The 24,737-nt window shown below is 45.5% G+C and overlaps 2 protein-coding genes across 7 annotated transcripts in view; one reads left to right on the top strand and one right to left on the bottom strand.

Annotated features, from left to right (window-relative positions):
- The window catches only part of PPP2R1B (protein phosphatase 2 scaffold subunit Abeta), a 43,799-nt gene extending 37,327 nt beyond the window's left edge, over positions 1 to 6,472 (top strand). For 2 of the 6 annotated variants that reach the window (XM_014346992.4, XM_063608773.1), the window contains one exon: positions 4,616 to 6,472. In XM_014346992.4, the coding sequence (XP_014202478.4) occupies positions 4,616 to 4,708 (93 nt within the window). In that variant the 3' untranslated portion in view covers positions 4,709 to 6,472. Of the gene's footprint in view, positions 1 to 3,461 lie in introns of all 6 variants that reach the window. The other 4 variants (XM_055094825.2, XM_055094826.2, XM_014346993.4 and 1 more) reach the window with 3 other exon arrangements.
- SIK2 (salt inducible kinase 2) overlaps positions 803 to 24,737 on the bottom strand; it is a 128,790-nt gene continuing 104,855 nt past the window's right edge. Inside the window, exons 9-15 of the mRNA XM_003805437.6 lie at positions 19,278 to 19,442; positions 11,663 to 11,891; positions 10,904 to 11,188; positions 10,604 to 10,767; positions 9,731 to 9,841; positions 8,915 to 9,006; positions 803 to 8,175 (exon numbers count right to left, since the gene is read on the bottom strand). Coding sequence (XP_003805485.1) covers positions 7,542 to 8,175; positions 8,915 to 9,006; positions 9,731 to 9,841; positions 10,604 to 10,767; positions 10,904 to 11,188; positions 11,663 to 11,891; positions 19,278 to 19,442 — 1,680 coding nt within the window. The 3' untranslated portion in view covers positions 803 to 7,541. The remainder of the gene's footprint in view (positions 8,176 to 8,914; positions 9,007 to 9,730; positions 9,842 to 10,603; positions 10,768 to 10,903; positions 11,189 to 11,662; positions 11,892 to 19,277; positions 19,443 to 24,737) is intronic.

The following is a 24,737-nucleotide window of genomic DNA, read 5'->3' as shown; positions in this document are numbered from 1 at the left end:
ACTGCTACCCAGAGACCAGCGGCTCACCCTGCAGGGAGGGAACTGTCTCTGTTCTATAGCATGGGCTCAATTGGAATGGTTTGAGTGAAACCAAATTTCAGTCGAGATCCTGCTGCCAGCAAGCTGGATATAACAGTGGCCTTTCACTCAGGGCCTGGCACTGAAACAGGTCCAGGATGCAGGAGAGCAGCTTGGCACATGGTGCCTCCAGCACCCTGAGGGCGTGGAGCTGGGCCTCAAAAGGGTGCCCCGCCTGTGTGAGGGAGTGCACTGTGTGAGCGCACGTGCAGTGTCGAGGCCTTTGGCAGACCCCAGACAAGATGTGACATCGTGACTAAGTAGCAGTGTCTTTTGCCTGGCAGCTCGCAGCACCTCCCCTCCCATTTCCAGCCCCTGCCCTGCAGCTGCCTGTCCTCGGGGCCCCCTGCATCTGCCTCCCCTCCTCCTACCGTGGCATGAGGCCCTTGCCCAGGCTACCTGGGCTGATGCGCTTTGCCCTGGGACTCTGAGAATCAAGGAGCAGTAATTAAGCAGTGCCCAGCGGGGCCCTGTCCTTGTGCAGGCTGCGGTTAGCAGTGCTTCCGTCAGCGATCTGCAGCGGCTAACGTGTACTCGGGCGATTCGGAGCAAGGTATTTACCCTGCTGACGTCAATGAGAACATATTATCCACTGTCCTTTTCTGCAGCCTGAAATGAGCACCAGAACTCAGAGAACACAGCCACCTTCCGTACTCTAAAAATTCCACCCAAGGCCCGATGAGGCAAAAACCCTATCGCATTAACCTGACATTCACATCACCCGGGCTCTTAGAAAACAAGTTGTTTTTATTTTAATTCAAGAGGGTTGGAAACATAAAAACAGTACATTTTCCTTGCAGAAAATTACCCCATTTAAATTACTATTTGGTACAAAGATTATTTATTACACTGCATTTTAGGCAATTTTCTAACATTAAGTGACAAGTTATACTTTTGATTTTTTTTCACATTGGAGCTATTATGATTTGCACTCATAATACCAAAGCTACTGAACTCACCAATTTTTTTCTTAGTAATTAAAAAAAAGCACACAGAAAATATAACTACAATTAGATTAACTTTATCAAAAGTAACTCTTTCAGACCAAACATCCAGCAAAACCACCCACCTCCCTTCAGATATAAGCAAATAATCTTGCCCTTTCTACAAAGTGCAGATATCTCTGTATCCCTTTTATTTCTCAAACTGCAGTCCCCGAAGTGAAGCAAACCTTTCTCTCCACTTCTTTCCCCTTCAGAGATTTTGGTGAAGGCAGGTTTCTCTTACCACCCATGGTGGAAAGGTCTCACCACTTGAATTTCCTTGACTGAGCAAATCTTCTGCAGACAGACACCACAGAGCCAGCAGCAGCCCATTATCTGCACTGGGGAATGTGACATTATTCCATCTGGGGTCATATGTTTCCAGGATGTTGTTTTGTACTTCTATTTTTAAAGCTCCCCTCTACCCACCCACTTTGCCTCTGAAAAGACAGAGTATTAAGTCAAAGTCTGTTATTACTTTTTTAATCCTAAAAGTAATAAGCACTTCTATTTGATGGGGCTTGACTGTAAGGAAATGTTACGCCCCTCGTTGAGACAAAGGCTGAGTTCATGACCGTTCCTGGGGTGGAATCTGCTGGCCTGCAGTGGTGGCCTGATGCCGTGCAATACGGCCCCTTGGCAATTGAGGAGGGGGGTGTTCTGTAGGAAACTGCTGTATTGTAACTTGGAAAAACTAGACATCTTTGAGGTGAGCCTAAACTTCTGCAGTTAACTGGACGCTGAAAGGCAGGCGGGTCTGCGGGGTTTTTGTCTCCCTCAGCCTGGTTCAGTGCACGGCCACCTGGACAGCTGCACTGTCACCTGAAGGCGGCCTCTTCCCCAAAGCCAGGCGGCTGTTGAGTGGAGAATAAGGTTGTGGGAACAATGTCACATTCACCCTGTGCTTGACCAAAATGGGGGCTTTGTTTATACAGCTGTTTGCTTATGAAAAGAGTCAGATGCTACTGAGGAAAGAGAAGGGAAAGAGAGGGCTTCTTCCAGCGCTAGAAGCCAGAGAACCAAAACCAGAAGCCAGTCAACCCAAGCGCGTGTCCCAGCTCCTTCTATCACCAGCTGTGATCTCAGAGAAGTCACAAACTTCCCAGAGCTTTGGTTTCTTCAGCTGTGAAAAATAAGGACAGTATCTCCCCAGCTAATTTCATAGAATTGTTGTGAGGGTTAGAAGAGAGTACTTGTGAAAGTGCTTGGTAAAACTAATGTACAAATATAAGCTATTGCTCCCTTGTGGGTGGGCGAGCAGAGTATCTGGGCAGAACCCATCACAGCTCTCCCTGGGTGGGTCTGCGGGCACTGCTGCCGCCTGGTTCTCTATCTGTGCCCCAGTGTGTGCCTGAGTCTGCTGATAGGTTGAAACCTGCCTGGAGAAGATGTGTACACAAGGTGGGGGTGCACGTAGGATGGCTGTCAGTCTTCTAGAATCAGCTAGGCTACCTTAATTAGGACAAAAATGGTAAAATAAGAATGGGAGAGGCTACTGGAAGGTGAGAGGCTCCACTGCTTTCGTTCACCTGCCACCAAGGGCCAGACAAGGGCTCTGACATTACAGGTGCTTCAGGCCACACTGTAGAACCTGTCAGAAGGGAGATGATAGAAACTTTAAGAAAATCTCTTTGTCCAGTTTAGAAACAGAGGCAGATGATACTGCTCTTGTCTTTTTTTTTTTTTTTGAGGTGGAGTCTTGCTCTGTCGCCCAGGCTGGAGTGCAGTGGCGTGATCTCGGCTCACTGCAAGCTCCACCTCCCGGGTTCACGCCATTCTCCTGCCTCAGCCTCCCGAGTAGCTGGAACTACAGGCGCCCGCTACCACGCCCGGCTAATTTTTTGTATTTTTAGTAGAGACGGAGTTTCACTGTGTTAGGATGGTCTCAATCTCCTGACCTCGTGATCTGCCTGCCTTGGCCTCCCAAAGTGTTGGGATTACAGGCGTGAGCCACCGCGCCCGGCCGATACTGCTCTTGTCTTTCATACATTGCTCTGAAGATAAGTTCTATAAAAAAATTCCAGGTCGGGTGTGGTGGCTCATGCCTGTAATCCCAGTACTTTGGGAGGCCAAGGTGGGTGGGTCACCTGAGGTCAGGAGTTCAAGATCAGCCTGGACAACATGGTGAAACCCCATCTCTACTAAAAATACACAAACTAGCTGGATGCGGTAGCACACACCTGTAGTCCCAGCTACTTGGGAGGCTGAGGCAGGAGAATGGCTTGAACCCAGGAGGTGGAGGTTGCAGTGAGCTGAAATCACGCCACTGCATTCCAGCCTGGGTGACAGAGCGAGACTCTGTCTCAAAAAAAAAAAAATTAAATAAATTCCAGAAGCAACAAAATGATCAAAGATCCCTGCCTGTACAATGACTCCAACTTACGAGCCTCCCTGTTCTCCAATTTTCACCTTTCATGTTTAGGCACAAAGAGACCGAGTGGCTCGGGTGGCTTCCCAGGAGGCAGTTAGAGGCAGCCCAGTTTAGGAGTTCGAGTGTAGCAGGTCAGCCCCGGCACCGGTGTCAGCCACTGTTCACAGGGACTGAGACTGTGAAATGACACACTGCATATTGTCTCTACAGGAGGTCGAATGGGAAAAAGTTATCTGGAGTATGAATTTTCTTTAAACCAATAGGGAGCTTAAATGTGACTGTTGATACAGGTTTTAAAATGTAATACAAACATATTTACGAACCTGGGGCTTGACTAGAGGCTGGAGGACCCCAAAAAGGAGCGCCACTCACTCACTCTGTCCTTGCATCCTCAACTGCCCGCATGTCTCCAGAGGCTGCTTAGTGCCCACACGCCTGGGACCAACTGTGACTCCAGGCTGCTGCTTGTCACCTTGCCTTAGTTTCTGGCTGATCACCTAATCACTCTGGAGCTGAGAATATCCTTCTCCCCACGTCTAACCCGTGGGCAGAATTCCGTGAGCGTTTCCCTGCCTTTAGGACTGATGACACTCGGTGTGTGGGTGGAGGTGGGGGAGTCGGTCAGTCTTATGGTGAGTCCCTTCTGCTGGAGACCGGTCCACGAGAGAGGGTAGGGGGCAGGGGAGAGGCCGATACTCCTACAGGGGGGTCCTCCCTTGCTCCCCATCAAAATGCAGAGCACCCCATTACTCCAGCACCAGAGTTGGGAAGGGACACAAGAGGCAAGGGCTGGCTTCAGTCTTGGGCTCCTGTCTGTCCCAACCACTGACTCCAGCATACGGTTTAAACACTTGGGAGTTCTTGATATCTGAGGAAGAAAGGGCCACTGACTTTTTCTTTCCTAGGAGGCAAAAGTGGATGGAAGAGAGAAGGGGTTTGCTCAGATGGGCACGAACAGCCCCTGAGCCCCATCCCCACTCCCCTGGTGGGCCCTGATGCTCTCCCACCCAGGGATTCTCAAGGTGGATGGTATAGAGAACCATCAGCCTCCTTCTTTTCCCACGGTGACAGAGGGCAGTGCAGGCAGAGGTGGCGAGGGGGCAGCTGGGGACGGTCAGTGTCACCGGGAATGTGAAAGTGGGCCCCCTCTTCCTGTCGGGCTAACATGCTGTTTGCCTTACAGGGACCAGTGTATCAGTTGCGTGGAGATACTAGAGACACACTTGCCCAGCTGGAAATTGCAGAGCTAGTGCATTTCTCCCAAAGCACAGACTAATACCCCGGATTTAAAAAAAGAACATAAAAAATAAAGTACCACACATATTGCACTTTTTGCCGAACGAAATTTTTACCTCACGTTCATCTCACCAAAGTCTCTTCAGAGGAGCCTGGTTTACAGGGTGATGAAGCTGATGATGATACAGTAGTGTACACACTGCTAACGTGAATCAGACTGGAAAGCAAGTCAGTACTTCAGAGTAGCCCCGCAGAAAAAGAGCGATACTAAGCCTTCTTAGTGTTTTGTTTGTTAGTAGTGATGAAGAGAAAACTGCTTGGAAGCTTCCATGGGTCACTAGTTAGGGACAGAGCAGCACAGGTGATCAGACAGGGCTGAGCAAACACCTGACTGACCAACAGAACCAGTCTCCTCAGCAGCTTACCTTGCAGTCAATACAGAGGGTTATGGAATTTATTGATTTCTGCTTGAAATAAACAAGATAAGCAAATAGGAGCTTACAACACAGGTCCCAGCAGGAGGGGTCACGCTCTGCATCAGGCCGGTGTCCACGCCGCTGCCGTGTGTGACGGCTCCTGATAGGCCTGGCTGCTGTAGGGCACCTCTCGATTTCTCTCTGGGTCCTTAACCTTCCAGTAGCCTCTCTGCAGTCGCTCATCGGCTGGCCTAACCGTCCTGCCATAGCTCCCAGGTCTCCTGGGCTAAGCAGCTCATGGCATTGTTGGGGGGCAGGAGTTTATGTCGATCTGTAACTATACCATTCCTGCAGTTCTGAAATGAGTGGCCCCCATTTTCAATCTGCAGGCATTTTAATATCGCAAATATTGTAGCACTTCTGTAGTATATTTTGGGAAAACGTCTTCCTTCAGTCTAAACAAATCAAGCCCCATTTTATAACTGGCTATTTTGTAAAGACTCAAAACAGATTAGAGATCTTAATGAAATGATCTCTTAAATGAAATGATGTTCTTTATTTCACGAAATCATCAATCTTAAGCACGAGCAGGAATAAACAACTCCCAGAAGAAGCTTAATTCATTCTTCCTGGATTTTCACTGTGTGTTATTAAATCACAAAAATGACAGTCCCTACACTGCCCTTTCCCACTGACACCAAGTCCAACCGTGAGCACAGTGCCTCTGCGAAGCATCCTGGCACCCATGGTGAGCGCTGGCGACCAGGCAGTCTCTGGCCAGCAACAGGGACTGCTCAAGTTACCGACGTTGGTAGGAGCTGGGCTCGCATGGCCAGAATGGAACCCCCTAGACTTTCCACACGTCACCTGCCTGGACGCTAACTACAAAGAGGAAAGGCAACTTAAAGGTGTTTTCTAGATGCAGCATCAGTTAGTCCCTCTCTTTGTGCTTTAAGGAAGATGCTTTGTGCTTAACACATTCATCTGCTGATGGGACAAGCCATTCTAAAGGGCAGAAATGATCATCTTTAGAATTAACACTGACTTTGTAACACCTGGATGTTAACTGTCCAAATGGCAAATTATTCATCATTTCTAGGGATACAGTTAGCTAGCTGTAGCATCTAATTTTTACTTACTTTGATGACTGAATTGTAAGTGTTGGTTAAGTTTTATTAGTAATATAATGTTTGGCAGATGATCTGCTTAAATGGTTAACACATCTGTGGTTCTTTGAATATTGCTGTAATACTTGAACATTTCATTACAAGTCAAAACTTTAAGGAAATTAAGAATGCTGATTCCCACATGGTGGAAAACAAACTCTGAAGTGACTTTGGATTTAGCATTGACATAAATGGAAACTGTTGGTTTCTACAGAAAAGAAAGAATTAAAGCATGATCTGGGGGAAAGGCACCGCACTACCACTTCACATGGGACAGAAAAGTTCATTTATCATGTCCTTAAAATCTCTAAGCCCTATATGAAACTGTCCAAATATACAAAGCTCAATAAACTACTAGCAACATATAGTGTAAGGTCAAAGTAGTTATTACATCGGAAAAGAGACAACAGGTACCCTGGAGACCGACTGCCCCCAAGCCAGCAGTGTCCACGAGAAACTGCAGGAAGAGCCTGTCTTCCCTGGCCCAGGGCTGGTGCTCTTGATGCGTTCTTGAGTTTCTTGCCCCCTGCCTCCACGGTGGCGGGTCTCCTGTCAGTTCCATGTGTGACACCTCTGGAGTCCTGAGTATATTCTGACACTCGGCAACCCAGGGCACCTTCTGAAGGGGTGTGTCACCTGCTTCCGAATGGAGATGAAGGCAGTTTCTGGGGTCAGTACCAGCTGTTATTTAGTGGCCCCTGAAACACAGCTCATGCCCCACTGCTTTGTGATGACCTTGGGGGACAACTTGCATCAGCAGCTAAGAACTTAGGATTCAATGACAAAGCACAGCTTTCCTTTATTTCCTGTGCATCTGATTTCCTGATGTCTTCTTGATTTGCCTTGTAGCAATATGTGGTTGCTCAGCTTCAGTGAAAAATATATTGCCTTTTTTCCCCCATATATATGCAATAGCACACACCCTTTCTGCTTTCACCAAGGTTGCCCTTGATAATAAACGGATGTAATCCTGCATAAGACCTGGGTCTGAATGTCTTCTTAGGAACACATTTGTCAGTGCTGCCCTCGAGAGCTTGCTCCACTCGACCGAAGGGCAGGAGCCTCAGCCTACAACTGTGTTCCAGCACTTGCCACAGAAAACTTTGTGGTGGGGCAGAACCAGGAGGAAGCAACATCCACCCCAGCCAGGCCCTCTGATTCCAGTTGGGTGGCTCGATTTCTCCCCGTTAGGGATAGGGCAAGAAAATAAGCTTTAAATTTAAAAGGCTGGAATAAAAATAGGAACATACACTCTTCCTTCACCTGACCCACCTCAATTCCTGTGCTGAGACTAATTCACCAGGACATACCCGTTGTGTTGTGGATCCACAGCGTCTAGCATTTCACAATCAAAGAGTCCAGGTAGCTCAGAGAGGGCTAGTGGGTCGTAGCTGGAGGGGGCCTCTTGCAGTCCTGGGCTTCTGGGACAGTCTGGCCCCGTTAGGTCGCTCTGCTGGGCTCCATCCACAGGATACTGACAGGGAGTGGGATAGTCTGGCGCAGGGGAAGCAGCGCTTGGCAGCTCACAAGTCTGATAGGAGAACTGTAAGGGGGCTGGGGCAGCTCCTGGCTGTCGTGGTGGTGGAGGGGGTGGTGGCGGTGGCGGCTGCTGCTGCTGTAGCTGCGTGGGCAGAGGAGGAGCAGCCCGGGGACCGGAAGTGGAGGGCAGGGGCTGAAGCTGCATCTCTTGGTACTGGCTGAGGAAAGGGCTGTATTGCATCTGCTCGGAGGAAGGCTCCAGGACGGGGCTCAGGGGCTGGGTCAGGCTGAACGGTGGGGCCTGCTGAGAAGGCGGTGGAGTCTCCTGGCGGGGAAGGGGCAGCTGCTGACTTGGCTGTGGGTAGGAGCTCTCTGCTATCTGCATCTGATTAAAATAGGCCTGCAGTTGAGACTGCTTCTGAAGAAAGAGTCGCTTCTGCTGGAGCCTAAATTGGTAATATCAAAGGAAATAATTTTAAATCTTCTCAAGTGATGGCAATTTTAATGTAAATGCAATACCAGTCACTAGCTTCAGTCTTCTACTTAAGTCTCTCTCATGTCAGCAAAAACAAGTGGGAATGGGAACCAATTGTGTTGGGTCTCTTAAACCTAATCTCATGTTTTGCCCCCCAGTTCTGATGATCCTTCAGTACTAACGTGAGCAGGAATGCATTTTCTCTGACTCCGAGTTTTTTCCTTTATACAATGAGAGGATGATTTCCCTTCTGGAGAGGCTAGAAGGGGAGATAATCACACCTTGGCCTCTGCAGGTGTCTGCAGTTGATGGATTGATTAGGGTAGGTCTACCTTGGCCAAGCTGCTTCTACTAGCGAGGCTGTGGGCACACATGATAGTAAGGGAGGACGGAAGGCTCCTGTGCCGCCTACCCCACCTCCATACTTTGGGCCACTGACTGTGAAAGCTTGCAGCTAGTCATACCCCAAAGAGGAAACGCTAGAAGAAAAGGAAAACAAAGTACACTGTGGGGCTGCCAGTGCCTGACAGGACCATCCTCCATGGATACTGAGATATCCTCTTAGTAATCATGCTCAGAGGGCCTGTGACACACGCAGAAAACCTATTTTCCTAGTAGTAGCGAATGTGAGAGGAAAAGGACAACACATTCAGTGTTCTCAAGGCTTCCAGAAAAGGAAGCAACTTCTTTGGCCAAAGTCCCCTTCTCACCTATGTTCCTGCAGCTGCTGCTCAAGGCTCCGCGGTGGTTCTTTGCAATAAAGCTGACAGGTGTTCTGGGCCTTTGACAGAAGGCTGGGCTTCTGGAAGAGCAGAAAAACAACATGAGTGTGACAATGTGCTGTCACCTAGGATGCAGTCATCAGATGTGCTTCTGCCTGCAGGATGAATCCAACTGCATTCTACAGAATACACACGGGGTGAAGGGACTGACATTTACTCCCTGAGACCCTGAAAGAGCATCGGGCCCGCAGGCCTGGGCCATCTCTGACCTCACCTGCTTCCTTTTTCCACTCCATTTCCAAAAGTCCACTAGGACCGTGAGGCTCATGGACATTAAAAAGCAATGAGAAAGGTGGAGTTAGATCTTGAGAGCAAAGGCCCCAGCACCCGCTGAATGAATGATTCATCCTTTACGGGATCTATGCTTTATCACTTTTTAAGATTTTTATGCACCAACATAGAAAGCCCATGTAGAAATTCTGCAGACTTAAGGTTTTCATTTTATTTGTTACTCATTAAGAGGAATACAATTAGAAAGAAAGAAGCCAGGTCTCCCGTTCCCACCCCTCAGTGGCATATCCTTTCGTGGGGCTTGAGGACAAAGCCTTTCCCACCACCAACACACAGCATAAAGCTAAATCTGAACACGTTTCTAGAAACTCCAAGTACAGAGTCAAAGCTACTTGCCTATAAGGAATCAAGCAGCTACCCTAAATAAATGCCAGGCAAAACAGGTTTCTGCTTTGCAGAAGAACAGATTCTGGATGAGCAGAGTGAGGTGGACTTGCAAGGAGAAGGACCCACCTGGAGTCTGTGCTGCAGGTACTGGGTCTCCAGGCTCTGCCGTGGGGACAGCTGGGGATGCACGCCGGCAGGGAGAGTGGAGACGCTTTCCTGCTGCTGAGAAACTTCTTCCTGAGGAGCAAGGGGTGGAAACAATTTTCAATTCCCCATGGGGAAAAACGTCTCAGTTCTTAGCTGAAGCACCTTTGCAATGTCCAAGAGGAATACCAACTCCACTGAGACTTATTAATACTCAAAGCTTTTACAGAGCCAGTAGGCTGAGGGCTCATTACTCTGCAGAACATTTATGCATGTATTATCTCTAGTTAACAATTACCTAGTCAGTACTAGAGCAAAGGCTCTTGGTGTCACCAGGAGGCCATGGCCTTCATGTGGGCCTCGAACTATAATCCTCTTGGATGCACTGAAAATAGGCTCAAAATAAAATCAGGTAAGTAGCAGTATTTATTGTATTTTTAGTATGAATAATCCACTTGTAGTATTTACTAAAGTGATACCACATCAAAAGTAGTGGTGAGAAGCTTCTCATTTGGGTGTAGTTTATTTGTGTATTTTTCATTTGGGTGTGTGTGGCAGGAGAAGGGGAGTTCAAGGGCGACTGTAAGGTCACTCATCTGTACTCTGCCCTGTGAGCCAAAAACAGCTTGAGAGTGTCCAGGCCTCTATCTGGTATTGATCACTTGGAAGCAGCGTGGATGGGTTGAACCCGTCAGTGGCAGGTGGCAGCAACAAGGCAAAGAAGCTGTGGGTTTTCCCAAACAGGCTGTTTGCTCCAGGACTGGAGAAAATCCTCTAAGTGAAAATGACCATCTTCAGGACAAACTCACACCTCATCCTCACAGAGCCATTGAGGGAAGGGCCCAAGGTACCCACCTGAGGGCAGCTGCTAGCAAGGTCCTGGAGCTGAGGAGCCGCCGGCGCCAGGTTAGGGTCTGCCTCCGGTCCTATTTGTTCATACAACAACTGCACTTTGTTCAACTCTAGAATTCCTTTGGTTCTAGCCAGATTCTGAAGATGTTGTCTAAATGCTACAATTCCTGAAAGAAAGCACCAAGACCAAACAGTTTAACTAAAATACAAGGCCTTTCAGTGACCACAGGTGACCACACCAACATGGCAAGAAACCGCTCTCCTACGACGCGAGTTTCAAAAAGCAGAGGAGGAAGTGCTCACCCTGGGTGAGGGAGGTATCTGATGCTCTGCGGCCCTCTCTGAAGCTCACTGGAGACCTGTTGTGGACCTCTCGTTTCTGGGAGCTCAGAGCCTGCATGGCTGGGTTGGTAGGTCTCAGGCTTATGAAGGGAGATGTCATGCGGGGTGAAGGCTGATTGGCTAACATGATGTCCTTAAGGGAAGGGTTGTCTTCCAGAAAGTTCAGGTCCCTCTGAACAGACCCCATATCATACTCAGAGTCCACACTGTCAAGGGAGGGGCTGTCATTCATGGAGAAAATTTTCCCTTTAAGAGAAAACAGAACAGATAAAACCAATAGCAATAGCATCTCCTTGGAACATAGGGTACAAAGCATAACCAGCTTGAGTTTTGACAGCTACCATGTCCTTAATTTCCAATCAAAACATCTTTTCAGAGCCCTTTTACTGGCCAATTTAGTCATCTTCAAGTTTAGTGGGGAAAACACTCCAGAAATGGCATCTGTAAGATCTCAGCCAGTCCAAAAGAGCCAGAGTCCCTGATCAATCACGTGGCACCCAGATGAATCCTGGGGACTATGGGAGCCAACTCAGAGACATTTCAATTCACCTTTGATAGCTGCTGCCAGGCTGTGTCTGCTATACCTGCTGAATCTAATCCATAAAGGAATAAGCTATCGACTCAATTTTAGGTGTTGGCTGGCATCGTGACCACTTGTTGGCAATTGGAGTATGACATGATGCCATGAAGACTCAAGCTAGTGTCGCTCCTCTACCGTACCTGCCCCAGGCATCACGACCAGTTGATTGGTCACTTCTGACAGAGTGTGCCGTCTCTGCCCGCTGCGTGTGGACTGAAATGCCTCAAAGGCATGAGCGGGGTCTTCCTCGGCCTCTCCTTCTGTCTCCAGCCCTTCGTCAATGGAGGTCTCCATCATGTTGCTGGGCAGTGACTGGCATCCCTTCCGCACCAGGACAGGAGGCACAGGGTCAAGCAGACAGCCATTGACCTAAACGCCAGGGGAGAGAGGAAACTCAGTTTCTGCACTGCTGAGACAGAAAAATCCACAAAGGAAAACGTGTCAAGACTTGTGGCGAACTAGAAATTAAGTAAAATATTTAAACATGCACACATTTATTATGCATGACAACACATAGATTAGAAGTGAAGGCAAGTCAACTGCAGGACTCAGAGAGAGACAGAAGCCCATGATGACCCAAACTGGCACTGCTGCCCAGGTTTCTCTGAGTCATCATTATTACAATAAACAACTTTTTTAGTGGTTTCCAGAAGAACAGGGGTATATTAGTTTGAGGCCTACCAGTTATTTATTTTTTTAAATAAGGGAAATGAAGAGGGGGAAGATGAGTTGTTTTTTTTTTTGTTTTTTTTTTTTTAACTACATGGCTCATTGCTAAAAAAAAAAAAAGGGGTAGTCACCAAGATTCTTCTATTTTTTCAACCATAAACATAATGGAAGGTTTTAGAAAGACTTATGTTCAAAATTTAAGTACCTGCCCATTTGATTTAGTCTTTAATTGGTTCTATATGCCTGGGGAATGGAAAGTAAGAATTCTATATAGACAGACTGATACCAGAAAAAGGATTGAAAAAAATTCAAATGGCAGACAGCCAAAGCCTCCCATTGTAGAATAACAAAGGGCTCACTGGCCCAAAATTCCAGCAGAGGCTAATAAGCCCCAGTGCACTGAATTTTGTCTCCTCCAGCAACATATACGTTATCGATGGTTCCTATCCCACAGGGGTGAGCGCAGCACAGCTCCCCGCAAGCACTGGCCCTTCCCATGCAGTTGCCACGCACACCGCCTAATGGCAGGCAGAACAGCATACTGGCATGGGGGTTGTGGTTGCAAGTTCTGGCTGGTAAAGGCCCCTGTGAGGAGGTAATTATTTACCTCATTACCTTAACTATTCCCCCGTGGAAATCAATCCATTTTCTCCTATGAATAGCTGCTCAGGAACAGCCAGTCATAAGACGCTGAGTTCTAAGCAGTACTTTCACCTGGAAAACACTGGGTAGAGCTACTGTTTCCTTTGGAAGCAGGAGAAGCTCATGTATGTGAGAAGTGGTGTGGGGTTTCCCTTTGCCAGACACACAGGAAACTTTCCTCTTATGGCAGCCAATCTGAAGACGCTGCGAGGCCCTTTATTTGGAGAAGGAGACTAGGGTGACTCAGATCTTTGTTTGCTGCAGGGAGGGGAAGGTTATTCCATAAAATCCATTCTGGGCTATAGCCCTCACTCGGGTAAGGTGGCTAATGCATTACAGGGTTTTAAAGCGATGAGTGGTCATTTAAGAGGAAGAGTGGTAAATGCTTCCTTTCCACACTGGCCAACCTCCCTCCCCATGGCAACAGAAAGCAAAACTCTGAAACCTGGCCAGCAACTCTTGCTCTCTCCTTGGTCCCTCCCCAGATAAACTTTCCTTTTTGACTAAACTTAATAGGTTCCTTGCAAGAAAGAATGGCTGTTTGAGAACTTACATTCATACCTCTAAGCTCCTTAACTCTCTACTAATACAATTTTCTAATACTAGCCAAGAATGGTTTAGAAATGAATAAGCCAACAGAGAAAAGAAGATCATTAATTAATTATCTATTAAGCATCCTTACACTTACGGCCTCCGTCAAAATTTTACCAGACATTTCTTATAGGATAAGCCATATAAGCAGGTTCTTTTTTTTTCTTCAATTTTTAAGTTGCAGGGTACATGTGCAGGATGTGCAGGTTTGTTACATAGGTAAACGTGTGTCATGGTGGTTTGCTGCACCTGTCAACCTATCACCTAGGTATTAAGCCCTGCATGCATCAGCTATTCTTCCTGATGCTCTCCCTCCCATTGCCCCCCCAACAGGCCCCAGTGTGTGTTATTCCCCTCCATGTGTCCATTCAACTCCTACTTATAAGTGAGAACATGTGGTGTTTGGTTTTCTGTTCAGCTGAGGATAATGGCTTCCAGCTCCATTCATGTCCTTGCAAAGGACATGATCTCATTCCTTTCTATGGATGCATGGTATTCCATGGTGTATATGTACCACATTTTCTTTATCCAGTCTATCACTGATGGGCATTTGGGTTGATTCCATGTCTTTGCTGTTGTGAATAGAGCTGCAACGAGCAGACTCGTGCATTTATCTTTATAATAGAATGATTTACATTCCTTTGGGTATATACCCAGTAATGGGATTGCTGGGTCAAATGGTATTTCTGCCTCTAGATCCTTGAGGAATTGCCACACTGTCTTCCACAATGGTTGAACTAATTTACACTCCCACTAACAGTGTAAAAGTGTTCCTTTCTCTCCGCAACCAGGCCAGTATCTGTTGTTGTTGACTTTTTAATAATTGCCATTCTGACTGGCATGAGATAGTATCTCATTGTGGTTTTGATTTGCATTTCTCTAATGATCAGTCATGTTGAGCTTTTTTTTTTTTTTTTTTTTGAGACGGAGTCTCACTCTGTCGCCCAGGCTCTGGAGTGCAGTGGTGAGATCTCAGCTCACTGCAAGCTCTGCCTCCCAGGTTCACGCCATTCTCCTGCCTCAGCCTCCCGAGTAGCTGGAACTACAGGCACCCACCACCACGCCCGGCTAATTTTTTTTGCATTTTTAGTAGAGATGGGGTTTCACCATGTTAGCCAGGATGGTCTCGATCTCCTGACCTCGTGATCCGCCTGCCTCGGCCTCCCAAAGTGCTGGGATTACAGGCGTGAGCCACCACACCCGGCCGCTGTTGAGCTTTTTTTCATATGTTTGTTGGCTGTATGAGGTCTTCTTTTCAGAAGTGTCTGTTCTTGTCCTTTGCCCACTTTTTAATGGGGATTTTTCTTGTAAATTTGTTTAAGTTCCTTATGGACTGGATATTAGACCTTTGTCAGATGGATAGATTGCAAAAATGTTCTCTCATTCTGTGGGTTGTCTGTTCAGTGTTTCTTTTCATGCAGGTTCTTTTTTTATCCTTAATATTTTTACTGAGTCACACAAAATACCCGGCAGTACCCCTGAATTTACGGTTTTACTTAAATTGTCAGTTTATACATTTATTTTCTCATCTAGACTACAAGAGGAATTATGTCTTTTATTACAAAATATTTGCTGAGTTCGATTTTATCCTGGGACAGCTAGAAAACAATGACTTGATTTTTCATTGATCTGATTTTTCTTCTTCTTTTTTCTTTTTTTGGTGAGACAGAGTCTCACTCTGTCGCCCAGGCTGGAGCGCAGTGGTGCAATCTGGGCTCACTGCAACCTCCAGCTCCCAGGTTCAGGCGATTCTCCTGCCTCAGCCTCCTCAGTAGCTGGGATTACAGGTGCACACCACCATGCCTGGCTAATTTTTGTATTTTTAGTAGAGTTGGGGTTTTGCCACGTTGGCCAGGCTGTTCTTGAACTCCTGACCTCAGGTGATCCACCCAGCCTCCCAAAGTGCTGGATTACAGGTGTAAGCCACTGCACCTGGCCAGATGTATATCCTTTTCAGACCTTGTGTGTACTACCTTTGTCATAAAAAAAGTTATTAAAAATGTAAGTAGACACGAAACACCTCCACTGTATCTGCATTTTCAGGGTTTACCCTCACAGTTCCCTTCTGCTATCCAGCTATGAAGGGGGTAATTTGGAAAATCCTTTTATTACATTTCAAATAAAAATGCTAAAAATGGGCTGGGCATGGTGGCTCATGCCTGTAATCCCAGTACTTTGGGAGGCCAAGGCGGGCAGATCACCTGAGGACAGGAGTTCGAGACCAGCCTGGCCAACATGGCAAAACCCCATCTCTACTAAAAGTACAGAACTTAGCTGGGTGTGGTGGCAGGCGCCTGTAGTCCCAGCTACTCAGGAGTCTGAGGCAGGAGAATCGCTTGAACCCGGGGGGCGGAGGTTGCAATGAGCTGAGATCGTGTCACTGCACTCCAGCCTGGGTGACAAGAGTGATACTCCATCTCAAAAAAAAAAAAAAAAAAAAAAAGCTAAAAATGACTCAAGTGTGTGTGTATATGTATGTATACAAAATTCCTTATTAAAAAGAGATACTTGAAGTAGATTTATTCTACAAGGTTTATGCATCTGCCCTCCCATATGGCCCCCATGTCATCTGTGGATCTCAGTTCCTGTTTGGAACACCTGATCCAACCATTCTTATCTAGAGTTGGGCGACTATCTCAGAAAGGCAATATTTTTTTGAAACTGCAAACCAAAGTTTCCATTCAGACTCCCTAAGGGATTTTACTGACAATTTTAAGCACTGAAGATTTCTGGGAGGGAAGGAGAGCTGAAGTCTCTTTGAGATGCACAATACCTGTCCCCAGTTGAGAGGAGAAATGCAAGTATCAATACATGCAGCTATGAAGCATCAATCAGAAAACAACAAATGGGTGTTACAGTAAATGCACATGAGGCAGTCTCAATAAAAAGGGAACTGTGTCTCTGATAAGTTTTTCTGTGTGTGTGTGTGCACTTATTTATGGGCCCCAAGAAAGAGGTCTTAGGGAGGGAAGAGGGACAAGCGTTTTTGCTGACATAAATAAAACGGTCCACAAAGAAGCCCGGAGGATGTCTATGGCCTGGCTGAGTGCCAGCATGGCACTGCCAGTGTGGGTGACCAGCTCCAGCGTGGCACTGCTCTTCCTACAAATGCAAATATACCATCTAGCTCCTGTCTATATCTTTTACAAAATCATTCATTTCCTGCCTGTTTTCTGGTTACAGTAACAATCACAAGCTTTAAAAATAGCTTGCCCTATATAATACAGCAGTCAGTGCCCAATCTGTGTTTTAGGCCTGATGCCCTCACAGACAAGCCTTTAGTCAACTGCATTTTAATTCTTTTGAGGGAATTACATCTTTAAAATAAATGAATGATGCTGCCTTAATTTATGTCTAAATTTCTGAGTGGGACTGTAGTAGCAACCACAGGCAGAGAAGAAAGACTGTCCCCAGGCAGTGGACTCATCCTTAGGGGCCCAGACACTAAATCCTTTCGGTCAACACTGGCTTGTGGCAGCCTCGCACTGAGCTGCCTGTTGTGGGCTACGCTTGGCTGAACTCATGGTCGGCCTTCTTGAATCTGCCCTGCCTTTAGTTCTCCATTTCTGAAAATGGCTCTCACCCTCCATCTAGGCTCAAAATCTTGTTACTAGTTTGGACTTCTCCCTAGACCTTAATATTCTATCAATTTTATCTGCACCATCTCTATCTGCACTATTCTAGTTCAGGCCTCATCACCTCCCTCCTGGACACGTGCTCTAACCTGTCTTCCTGGTCACCAGTTTCTCCCCTGCACCGGGGCACACACAGTGATATGCAGGCTAACTTTCTGATGTGCAACATGGATCCCAGAGCTTCCTTGCTCAAATATCTTCAGCAGTTTCCTACTCCCCTAAACAACTGTTCCTTCAGTTGTTTCAACTGATACCAAACCCTATCCCCATATTGAAAGCACTCGCTTAGGGAAAACATCTAAATTTCTTGGCTTGCCATTTAATGCTAACCTCCTCCATCTTTATTTCACATAGCTTCCCTGCATGTGCCCTTTTCCTCAGACCATCTGAACCCTTCTCTACGGAGATGGACTTAGGCTTCCCTAGTACTTGCTTTTTTAGTCTTGTCTCCACTGTAGACATCACTCCTCACCCCCGGTTTCCAGCCACCTGTCCTGGGTCTACCTGCCTTTCAATCCTCAGTTCTGACAGTTAAACCGGACTTTCCTGATCAAACAGCTAAAAGCAACTTCCCCTGCCTCGTTCTGATTTATACTTCCTTAAAGGACTGATCATATTTTATTTATTTTTTTTTTTGAGATGCAGTCTTGCACTGTTGCCTGGGCTGGCATGCAATGGCACGATCTCGGCTCACTGCAACCTCCACCTCCTGGGTTCAAGCAATTCTCTTGCCTCAGCCTCCCAAGTAGCTGGGATTACAGGCGCCTGCAACCTCCCCAAGCTAATTTTTGTATTTTTAATAGAGACGGAGTTTCGCCATGTTGGCCACGCTGGTCTTGAACTCCTGACGTCATGATCTGTCCCCCTTGGCCTCCCAAAGTGCTGCGATTACAGGCGTAAGCCACCATGCCCGGCCCATATTTTATCTTTTATCAATTTATTCAGCACCTGGCGGTGTCTTTCAGTATGTATAATGTTTCTTCTGCTAGGCTATAGTGGACTCTGGAGAGGCAGAGTTCATGTCTCACTCATCTTTTTATTATCTAAAGAGGCTAAAAAGACAGGAAACCATTATTTATTATCTATAATCTGTCCCAAACCTCACACACATTATCTCAATTAATCCTCATAATAGTCTCATAAAGTTGGTGTTCTCCTTTTATATAAGAGAAAACTGAGGTTCAAAGAGTTTTGTTACGTGGCCCAAGTTCACACTAAGAGGAGGTCTATTTTGAACACGCTCCAAGACCTGTGTTTTCTATGACACTCTACTACCCATTATTATGATCTTCTATACATCGCTTATGCTAAGTATATATAATACACATTGGAAGTTAAAGAGACATCTATGAATGAGAGAAGCTGTCATCTTCTGTATCCTAAATGCCAACTTCATTCCACATACTTTTATTTTTATTAATTTATTAATTTTTTGAGATGGAGTCTCACTCTGTCACCCAGGCTGGAGTGTGGTGCTGTGATCTCGGCTCACTGCCACCTCGGCCCCCTGGGCTCAAGCCATTCTCGTGCCTCAGCCTCCTGAGTAGCTCAGATTACAGGTGTGTACCACCACGCCTGGCTAATTTTTTGTATTTTAGTAGAGATGGAGTTTCACCATGTCGCCCAAGGTGGTCTGGAACTCCTGAGCTCAGGCAATCTGCCCGCCTCGGCCTCCCAAAGTGCTGGGATTACAGGCTTGAGCCACTGTGCCTGGCCCAGCACATTAACTTTTAAACATTTCCAAATTGGACAAAAACACATGTATAACTGATCACAAAAGACGGCCCATCATTTTGTACCTGAGGTACCTATGCAGAAGAGCACCAATAGTAATCAAATAAAGCCCAATTTGGCGTGAAAGTTAATTTTTTTGTTTTCAGCATTAATTTGTTAGGGAAAAAACAAACAAACAAACGAAACACTTGTGAGAGATCTGGAAACTTGAAGAGAGAAGGAATTAGTGAGGGAGAAAGACAGGGAGGACTTTTCAGAAGTCCACGAGGTCTGACAAATTACGTAATGGTCATACTGGTCATAATGATAAACACTGACAAGAGTTGAGCCTGGACACTGTTCTAAGGTTTTCTCCACAAAAGCATCACTCCTGAGTGACTTAACGAAATGATAAAGTTCAATAAAGCCAAAGTACAACACTTGTGGACCAAACTGTAATCTCTCGCCAAACTGCCAGTTCTGAGACTCTCAAACACAGCCGTACCTTTGGAGTGTCCACACACTCTTCTTCCATGAATGCAGCTTCCGCCTGACAGCCAGATGCTGGAAATGAAAAGGCCTCCACGTTGGATGCCTGGGGGAGGAGGGCAGATCGCAGCAGCCTCATGTTCGGTGAATGCATGGTCACTGGGAGCCCCACAGTCTGTGCCTGTAAATATGGCAAGAACAGACAGTTTGGGAACATGAATACCTTCTCTATAAATACACAAAGTTCTAAGAATAAAATAATTCTTCCTGTGGCAATTAAAGAATGAATATTTATTTATTGGAAACTCCAGAAAGATTTAGTGAAATATATACGTGGTGCAGGCAGTGATCTGAAGCAGACTCAGCAATCGGTTACTCTGAAAGAGGTCGTACAGAATTTCATTTCTGCCTCATGAGGGGATGCTTGACTTTCACGCAGGTGACGAGAAAGCTAGCTTTTGTGAGGAATCAAGAATGTTGCTCGTTCAATTCAACAAACATATTTGTCTCTTTCTTTAAATACCCAGACAGATAAAGAATAGAAAAATCCTAGGAGCTCAAAATTAAACCAGGGACAGATATATACACACCCACAAGTAACTACAACACAAGGGACGCTGGAGTCAGTGCTGTGTCTCTGCCTGCCCTACCCGCCTTTTTGGTGTAGGTGAGATGGTAAATATTTATTGGTAAGGGTGTATGCGAAGAGGAAGAAAGAGAAGCAGCAGTCACATGGGGTGACAGGAACATCTTCCTTCCTTCAAGGAGATGCACAGCCTGGACTCAGCCTGCTGGCCCAGTGGAAGGAGAGACGCTTACTGCAAGCTACACTTACTGCAAGCTATGTTTTTGAAGTCAGCCCACTATAGAAAGCTCCTGATGGTTTGAAGTCTGTTCTCACGTCTCGTTTGTTAACTACTCTAGGGAAACAAGCATTACAAATGCTTCTTTTAAAAAATCATTTAAGGCCAGGCGTGGTGGCTCATGCCTGTAATCCCAGCACTTTGGGAGGCCGAGGCAGGCGGATCATGAGATCAGGAGATCGAGACCATCCTGGCTAACATGGTGAAACCCCGTCTCTATTAAAAATACAAAAAAAAATTAGCTGGGTATGGTGGCGGGCGCCTGTAGTCCCAGCTACTTGGGAGGCTGAGGCAGGAGAATGGTGTGAACCCGGGAGGCGGAGCTTGCAGTGAGCCGAGATCCCGCCACTGCACTCCAGCCTGGGCAACAGAGCAAGACTCCGTCTCAAAAAAAAAAAAAAAATCATTTAAAAGAGAATTTTTCCTTATGACAATTGGCAAAAATTGATTTTAAAGATGAAGCTGCTGAATGATCCTTTCATCACCATCCCTTCAAAACTACCAGAATAATTTATTAGATGTGTTTTGAATACAACAGGCACTGCACCACATCTGAGAAAACAATCATCATACTAGACTATGAAAGGCAGAAGGACAGCCTGTATTTTTCTGGCTATAGTTATTTCAAGGGATACAGGATGGTGAATTTTAAACTCAAACAAATCAAAGGGACAAAATGGTATGAGATTCTAGCTTCTCCTCTACCAAGACCTGAGTTTGATTCCTGGCTCCATCACGTACAAATTGTGTGACCTTAATCAGGTTTCCTAACCTCTCTGAAACTTATCTTCTTCAACTGTGAGAGCACAATGCCAACTTCACAGTGAAGTCAGGACTGTAAAAGGTAACATGCAATGTCCTTAACTCAGTAACATTAATTCCTCCTTTCCCCTTCTTCCTAAAGCCTTCAAATGATCACAAGAATGTAAGAATTAGTTTGCAAAATGAATGCAGTCTCGTTCTCAAATACTAACGGTTCCTAGTTAGAATCTTGGATTGATGATTTTCAAGGATGGGGGGATATGTTAGAAATATATTTTATATTTGAATATACTCTGAATATATTTTCAACATACTTTATATTTGGTATATTCCAATATTAATATCACTGGCTATACTGTATAAGATAAAGTAGCATTAGCAAAGTGTCAGAATGGTATGGATGCCCCAAAACAAATAAACAAACAAGTAAACAACTGCATACCATTCAGAGTGTGATAAAGAAATAGCTTTCCTTGTGTTGTCATTCCTCAAGCTTACATTCTGTGCCACTTCTGATGTTAAACAACTTTTTCTTTTCAAATATCAGGCTTTTAAATTATCTAGCTACTATGTAAAATTTTTATCTAGTCAATATGTAAAATTTACACTTCCCACTAAAGTATATTTGCTACATTCTTCTTACCCCCATCAATAGTTTTTCAATCAAAGGATAAAACTGAAGAATTGATTTCTACTTCCCAACTTTATTAGACTGCTCCTTCTCTATGAAGGTAGTCTGAATTATTAGGGCAATGCATGACTGGGGGTGCTATATGGAAATGAGATGCCCATGCCCTAACTACGACACACTGCTCCGTCCCTGACTCTCACTAGCTCGGACGCTTTAAATGGCCAGACGGTGCTGTGCCAGACCAAGCGTAGCACATTGTCCTTGACAGTGTTCACATCCGACCTGGACTACTACAACTGACTGTGAACTCGGTTAGAGGAATAACAGACAGGATCAAGGAATAACGCTTTTTGTTGTGACAATCACTTCCTAGGAAATATGGTGGGTTTTAGGAGTCTTGTGATCACTGAGGGGACCAAAGGAGTCTTTTTGGAACAAGAGAGGGTATAAATATACAGACAGCATGCTCAGCATTACACAGTTGATTAGCAAATATTAAATAAATAGATGGTCAATATCCCAAGGAAGCAGATATTATCAAGATATTAAGAGTGTCAATACGCAATGATTATGTCCAACAAATTGTGATCACTCTTTAGACCACATGTTTAGTGCTTTGAATCTCTTCTTTGGACTTTGTGCTCTCCAGAACCATTAAAATGAAAATAATGTTCTTTCCTATGGGAAAATCGTTGCTATTCCAATAGGCAAATACTTGTTATGACCTGAATTGTGTCCTGCCAAAATTCACAAGTTGAGCCCCTCACCACTAATGTGGCTATATCTGGAGACAGGGCCTTGAAGAAGGTAATTAAGGTTAAATGAGGTCCTGAGGTTGGGGCCCTGATCCCACACAGCGGGTATCCTTATAAGAGGAGGGAGAGACACCAGAGATCTTTCTCTCCACACTTGCGCAGAGAAAAAAGCCAGTGAAAAGACAGCCAGCTACAAGCCAAGAAGATAGGCCTCACCAGGTAGCAACCCTCATGGCACCCTCATCCTGATTTCCAGCCTCCCGAACTGTGAGAAAATAATTTCCGTTGTTTAAGCCACTAGGTCTGCGGTATTTTGTTACGGCAGCCCTAGCAAACAGGCACAACCTGTTGTGAAGGGCAACCTCTAAACAGTAATTAAAGAATTGGAGGCGATTGTTTCATTCTTGTTTATTTCCAGCTGATGGAAACTTGCAGTGGAAGGACTGTTAAAAACAAGTGGTTAGGCCAGGTGTGGTGGCTCACTAATTGTGTGACCTTCATCAGGTCCTGCAATCCCGACACTTTGGGAGGTCACGGTAGGAGGATTACTTGAGCCCAGGAGTTTGAGACCAGCCTAGGCAACATTGCAAGACCCTATCTCCATAAAAAAATAAAAAAATAATTAGCTGGGCGTGGTGGCATGCACTTGTGGTCCCAGCTACTTGGGAAGCTGAGATGGGAGAATCGCCTGAGCCCAGGAGGTTGAGGCTAAAGTGAGCTGTGATTGCCACTGTCCTCTGGCCTTGGTGACACAGCGAGACCCCATCTCAAAAACAAAACCTCCCCCAAAAACCCCACCAAAATTAGTGGTTAGAATGTATGAGAAAAAAATATGACGTATTTTTTCTAAATAGTCTCAACTCAATTAGATCTAATACTTCCTGCATGTTATACAGCAAACATAAGCACTCCAAATCTAAGAGGGGAATCCCACTGTTGTCTAAATAATAATAATGAGTACTTTATTTATTTTTTTTAATGTTTTACTTTTTGGGACAGAACCTCACTGTGTCGCCCAGACTGGAATGCAGTGGTGTCATCTCGGCTCACTGCAACCTCTGTCTCCTGGGTTCAAGCGATTTTCCTGCCTCAGCCTCCCACATAGCTGGGATTATAAGCACGCACTACCATAACCGGCTAATTTTTTTGTTTTTAGTAGAGATGGCATTTCACCATGTTGCCCAGGCTGGTCTCAAACTCCTGGGTTCAAGCAAACCACCTGCCTTGGCCTCCCAAAGCGCCGGGATTACAGGCATGAGCAACTGTGCCCTGTCATAATGGGTATTTTGTAACTAGGCTATGAACTTCTTAAGGGGAGCAACTGTTTCCAGGGTACTTCTGAAGCCACAGTGGCTAGGACTGTGCCTGGCATGTCAGTGCTCTATTTGTTTAACTAAACTCCCGGTACAGGTTAACTAACTGTATCTTGGTAGCAATCTAATGAAGTACGTATTGCTGTTGCCACTCTGTATTTAAGGGCACAGGAACTCAGAGATGCTGACTTGCCCAAAGTCACTCAGCTTGGTGTGGAACCCAAGGTCTGCATGATTCCACAGCTCACGTTATCTTTGTATTGACTGGATCATGTTGTTTCCTCAATTTTTTTGCTACTATATCAAGAAACAAGTGATTTGCCACTTCTTTTAAAAAAATTAGAACATCAAGGAATTAAAGTGAGAAGGCTTTACTAAAACTTTAGGCACATTTATATCCATAAAAACAGAAGTCTATTTTTTAACAAATTCAACACTAAAACTCAAAATGTGAAATCTCTGAGAGGAGGGGGCCTGTTGCTCAGCATCCAGAAGGCTCTCAGGCAAGCATGTGAATGAGCACTGAAGACTCCATTTGAAGTAGAAGCATTTTCAGTTACACTAAGCAGGTTCCATTGAGACTTGGGTCAATGCATAAAGTAAAAAGGACACAGAGTGCTTGGTAATTTAAAAAATTATCGAACATAAGAAGTCACGTTATGTATCTGAACCCTAAGCCAAATTAAATATAATTTGAGATATGCCGGGGAATTTGTTCATAGTCTAGACATGAAAGGATATCGTGTACAATAACACATGCACGTGCTCAGGAACAACTGTTTCTATAACCCCTCACCACTCCCTCACTTGCGTAATGTTTAAGAAGAATAAAGAGACTTGGCAGGGAAAGCCTGCTGGCCCTGGGGGCTTTCCAGCTTCCTATCCTTTTGTCTAGTGGCATTTGCAAGAAGGAAAGAGTTCCACTACGTCTTACATGTTTTTCATTTTATCTCCTTCTTTCTCGGTCTTGAAAGCAATACCATTCAACTTTGAAGATTTCCAAGTGCTCAAAGATACCCTAACTCAAGTGTCTGGAACTATATGGACACATTATTTTACTTACATCTGTATCAATACTTTTTTTTTTTTTTTTTTGAGACGGAGTCCTGCTCTGTCACCCAGGCTGGAGTGCAGTGGCGGGATCTCGGCTCA

The sequence above is a fragment of the Pan paniscus genome, chromosome 9 (assembly GCF_029289425.2).
Source record: "Pan paniscus chromosome 9, NHGRI_mPanPan1-v2.0_pri, whole genome shotgun sequence".
NCBI classification, from domain to species: Eukaryota; Metazoa; Chordata; class Mammalia; order Primates; family Hominidae; genus Pan; species Pan paniscus.
The sequence above is the reverse complement of the archived record's forward strand: the minus strand, read 5'-3'. Positions and strand labels throughout refer to the sequence as shown.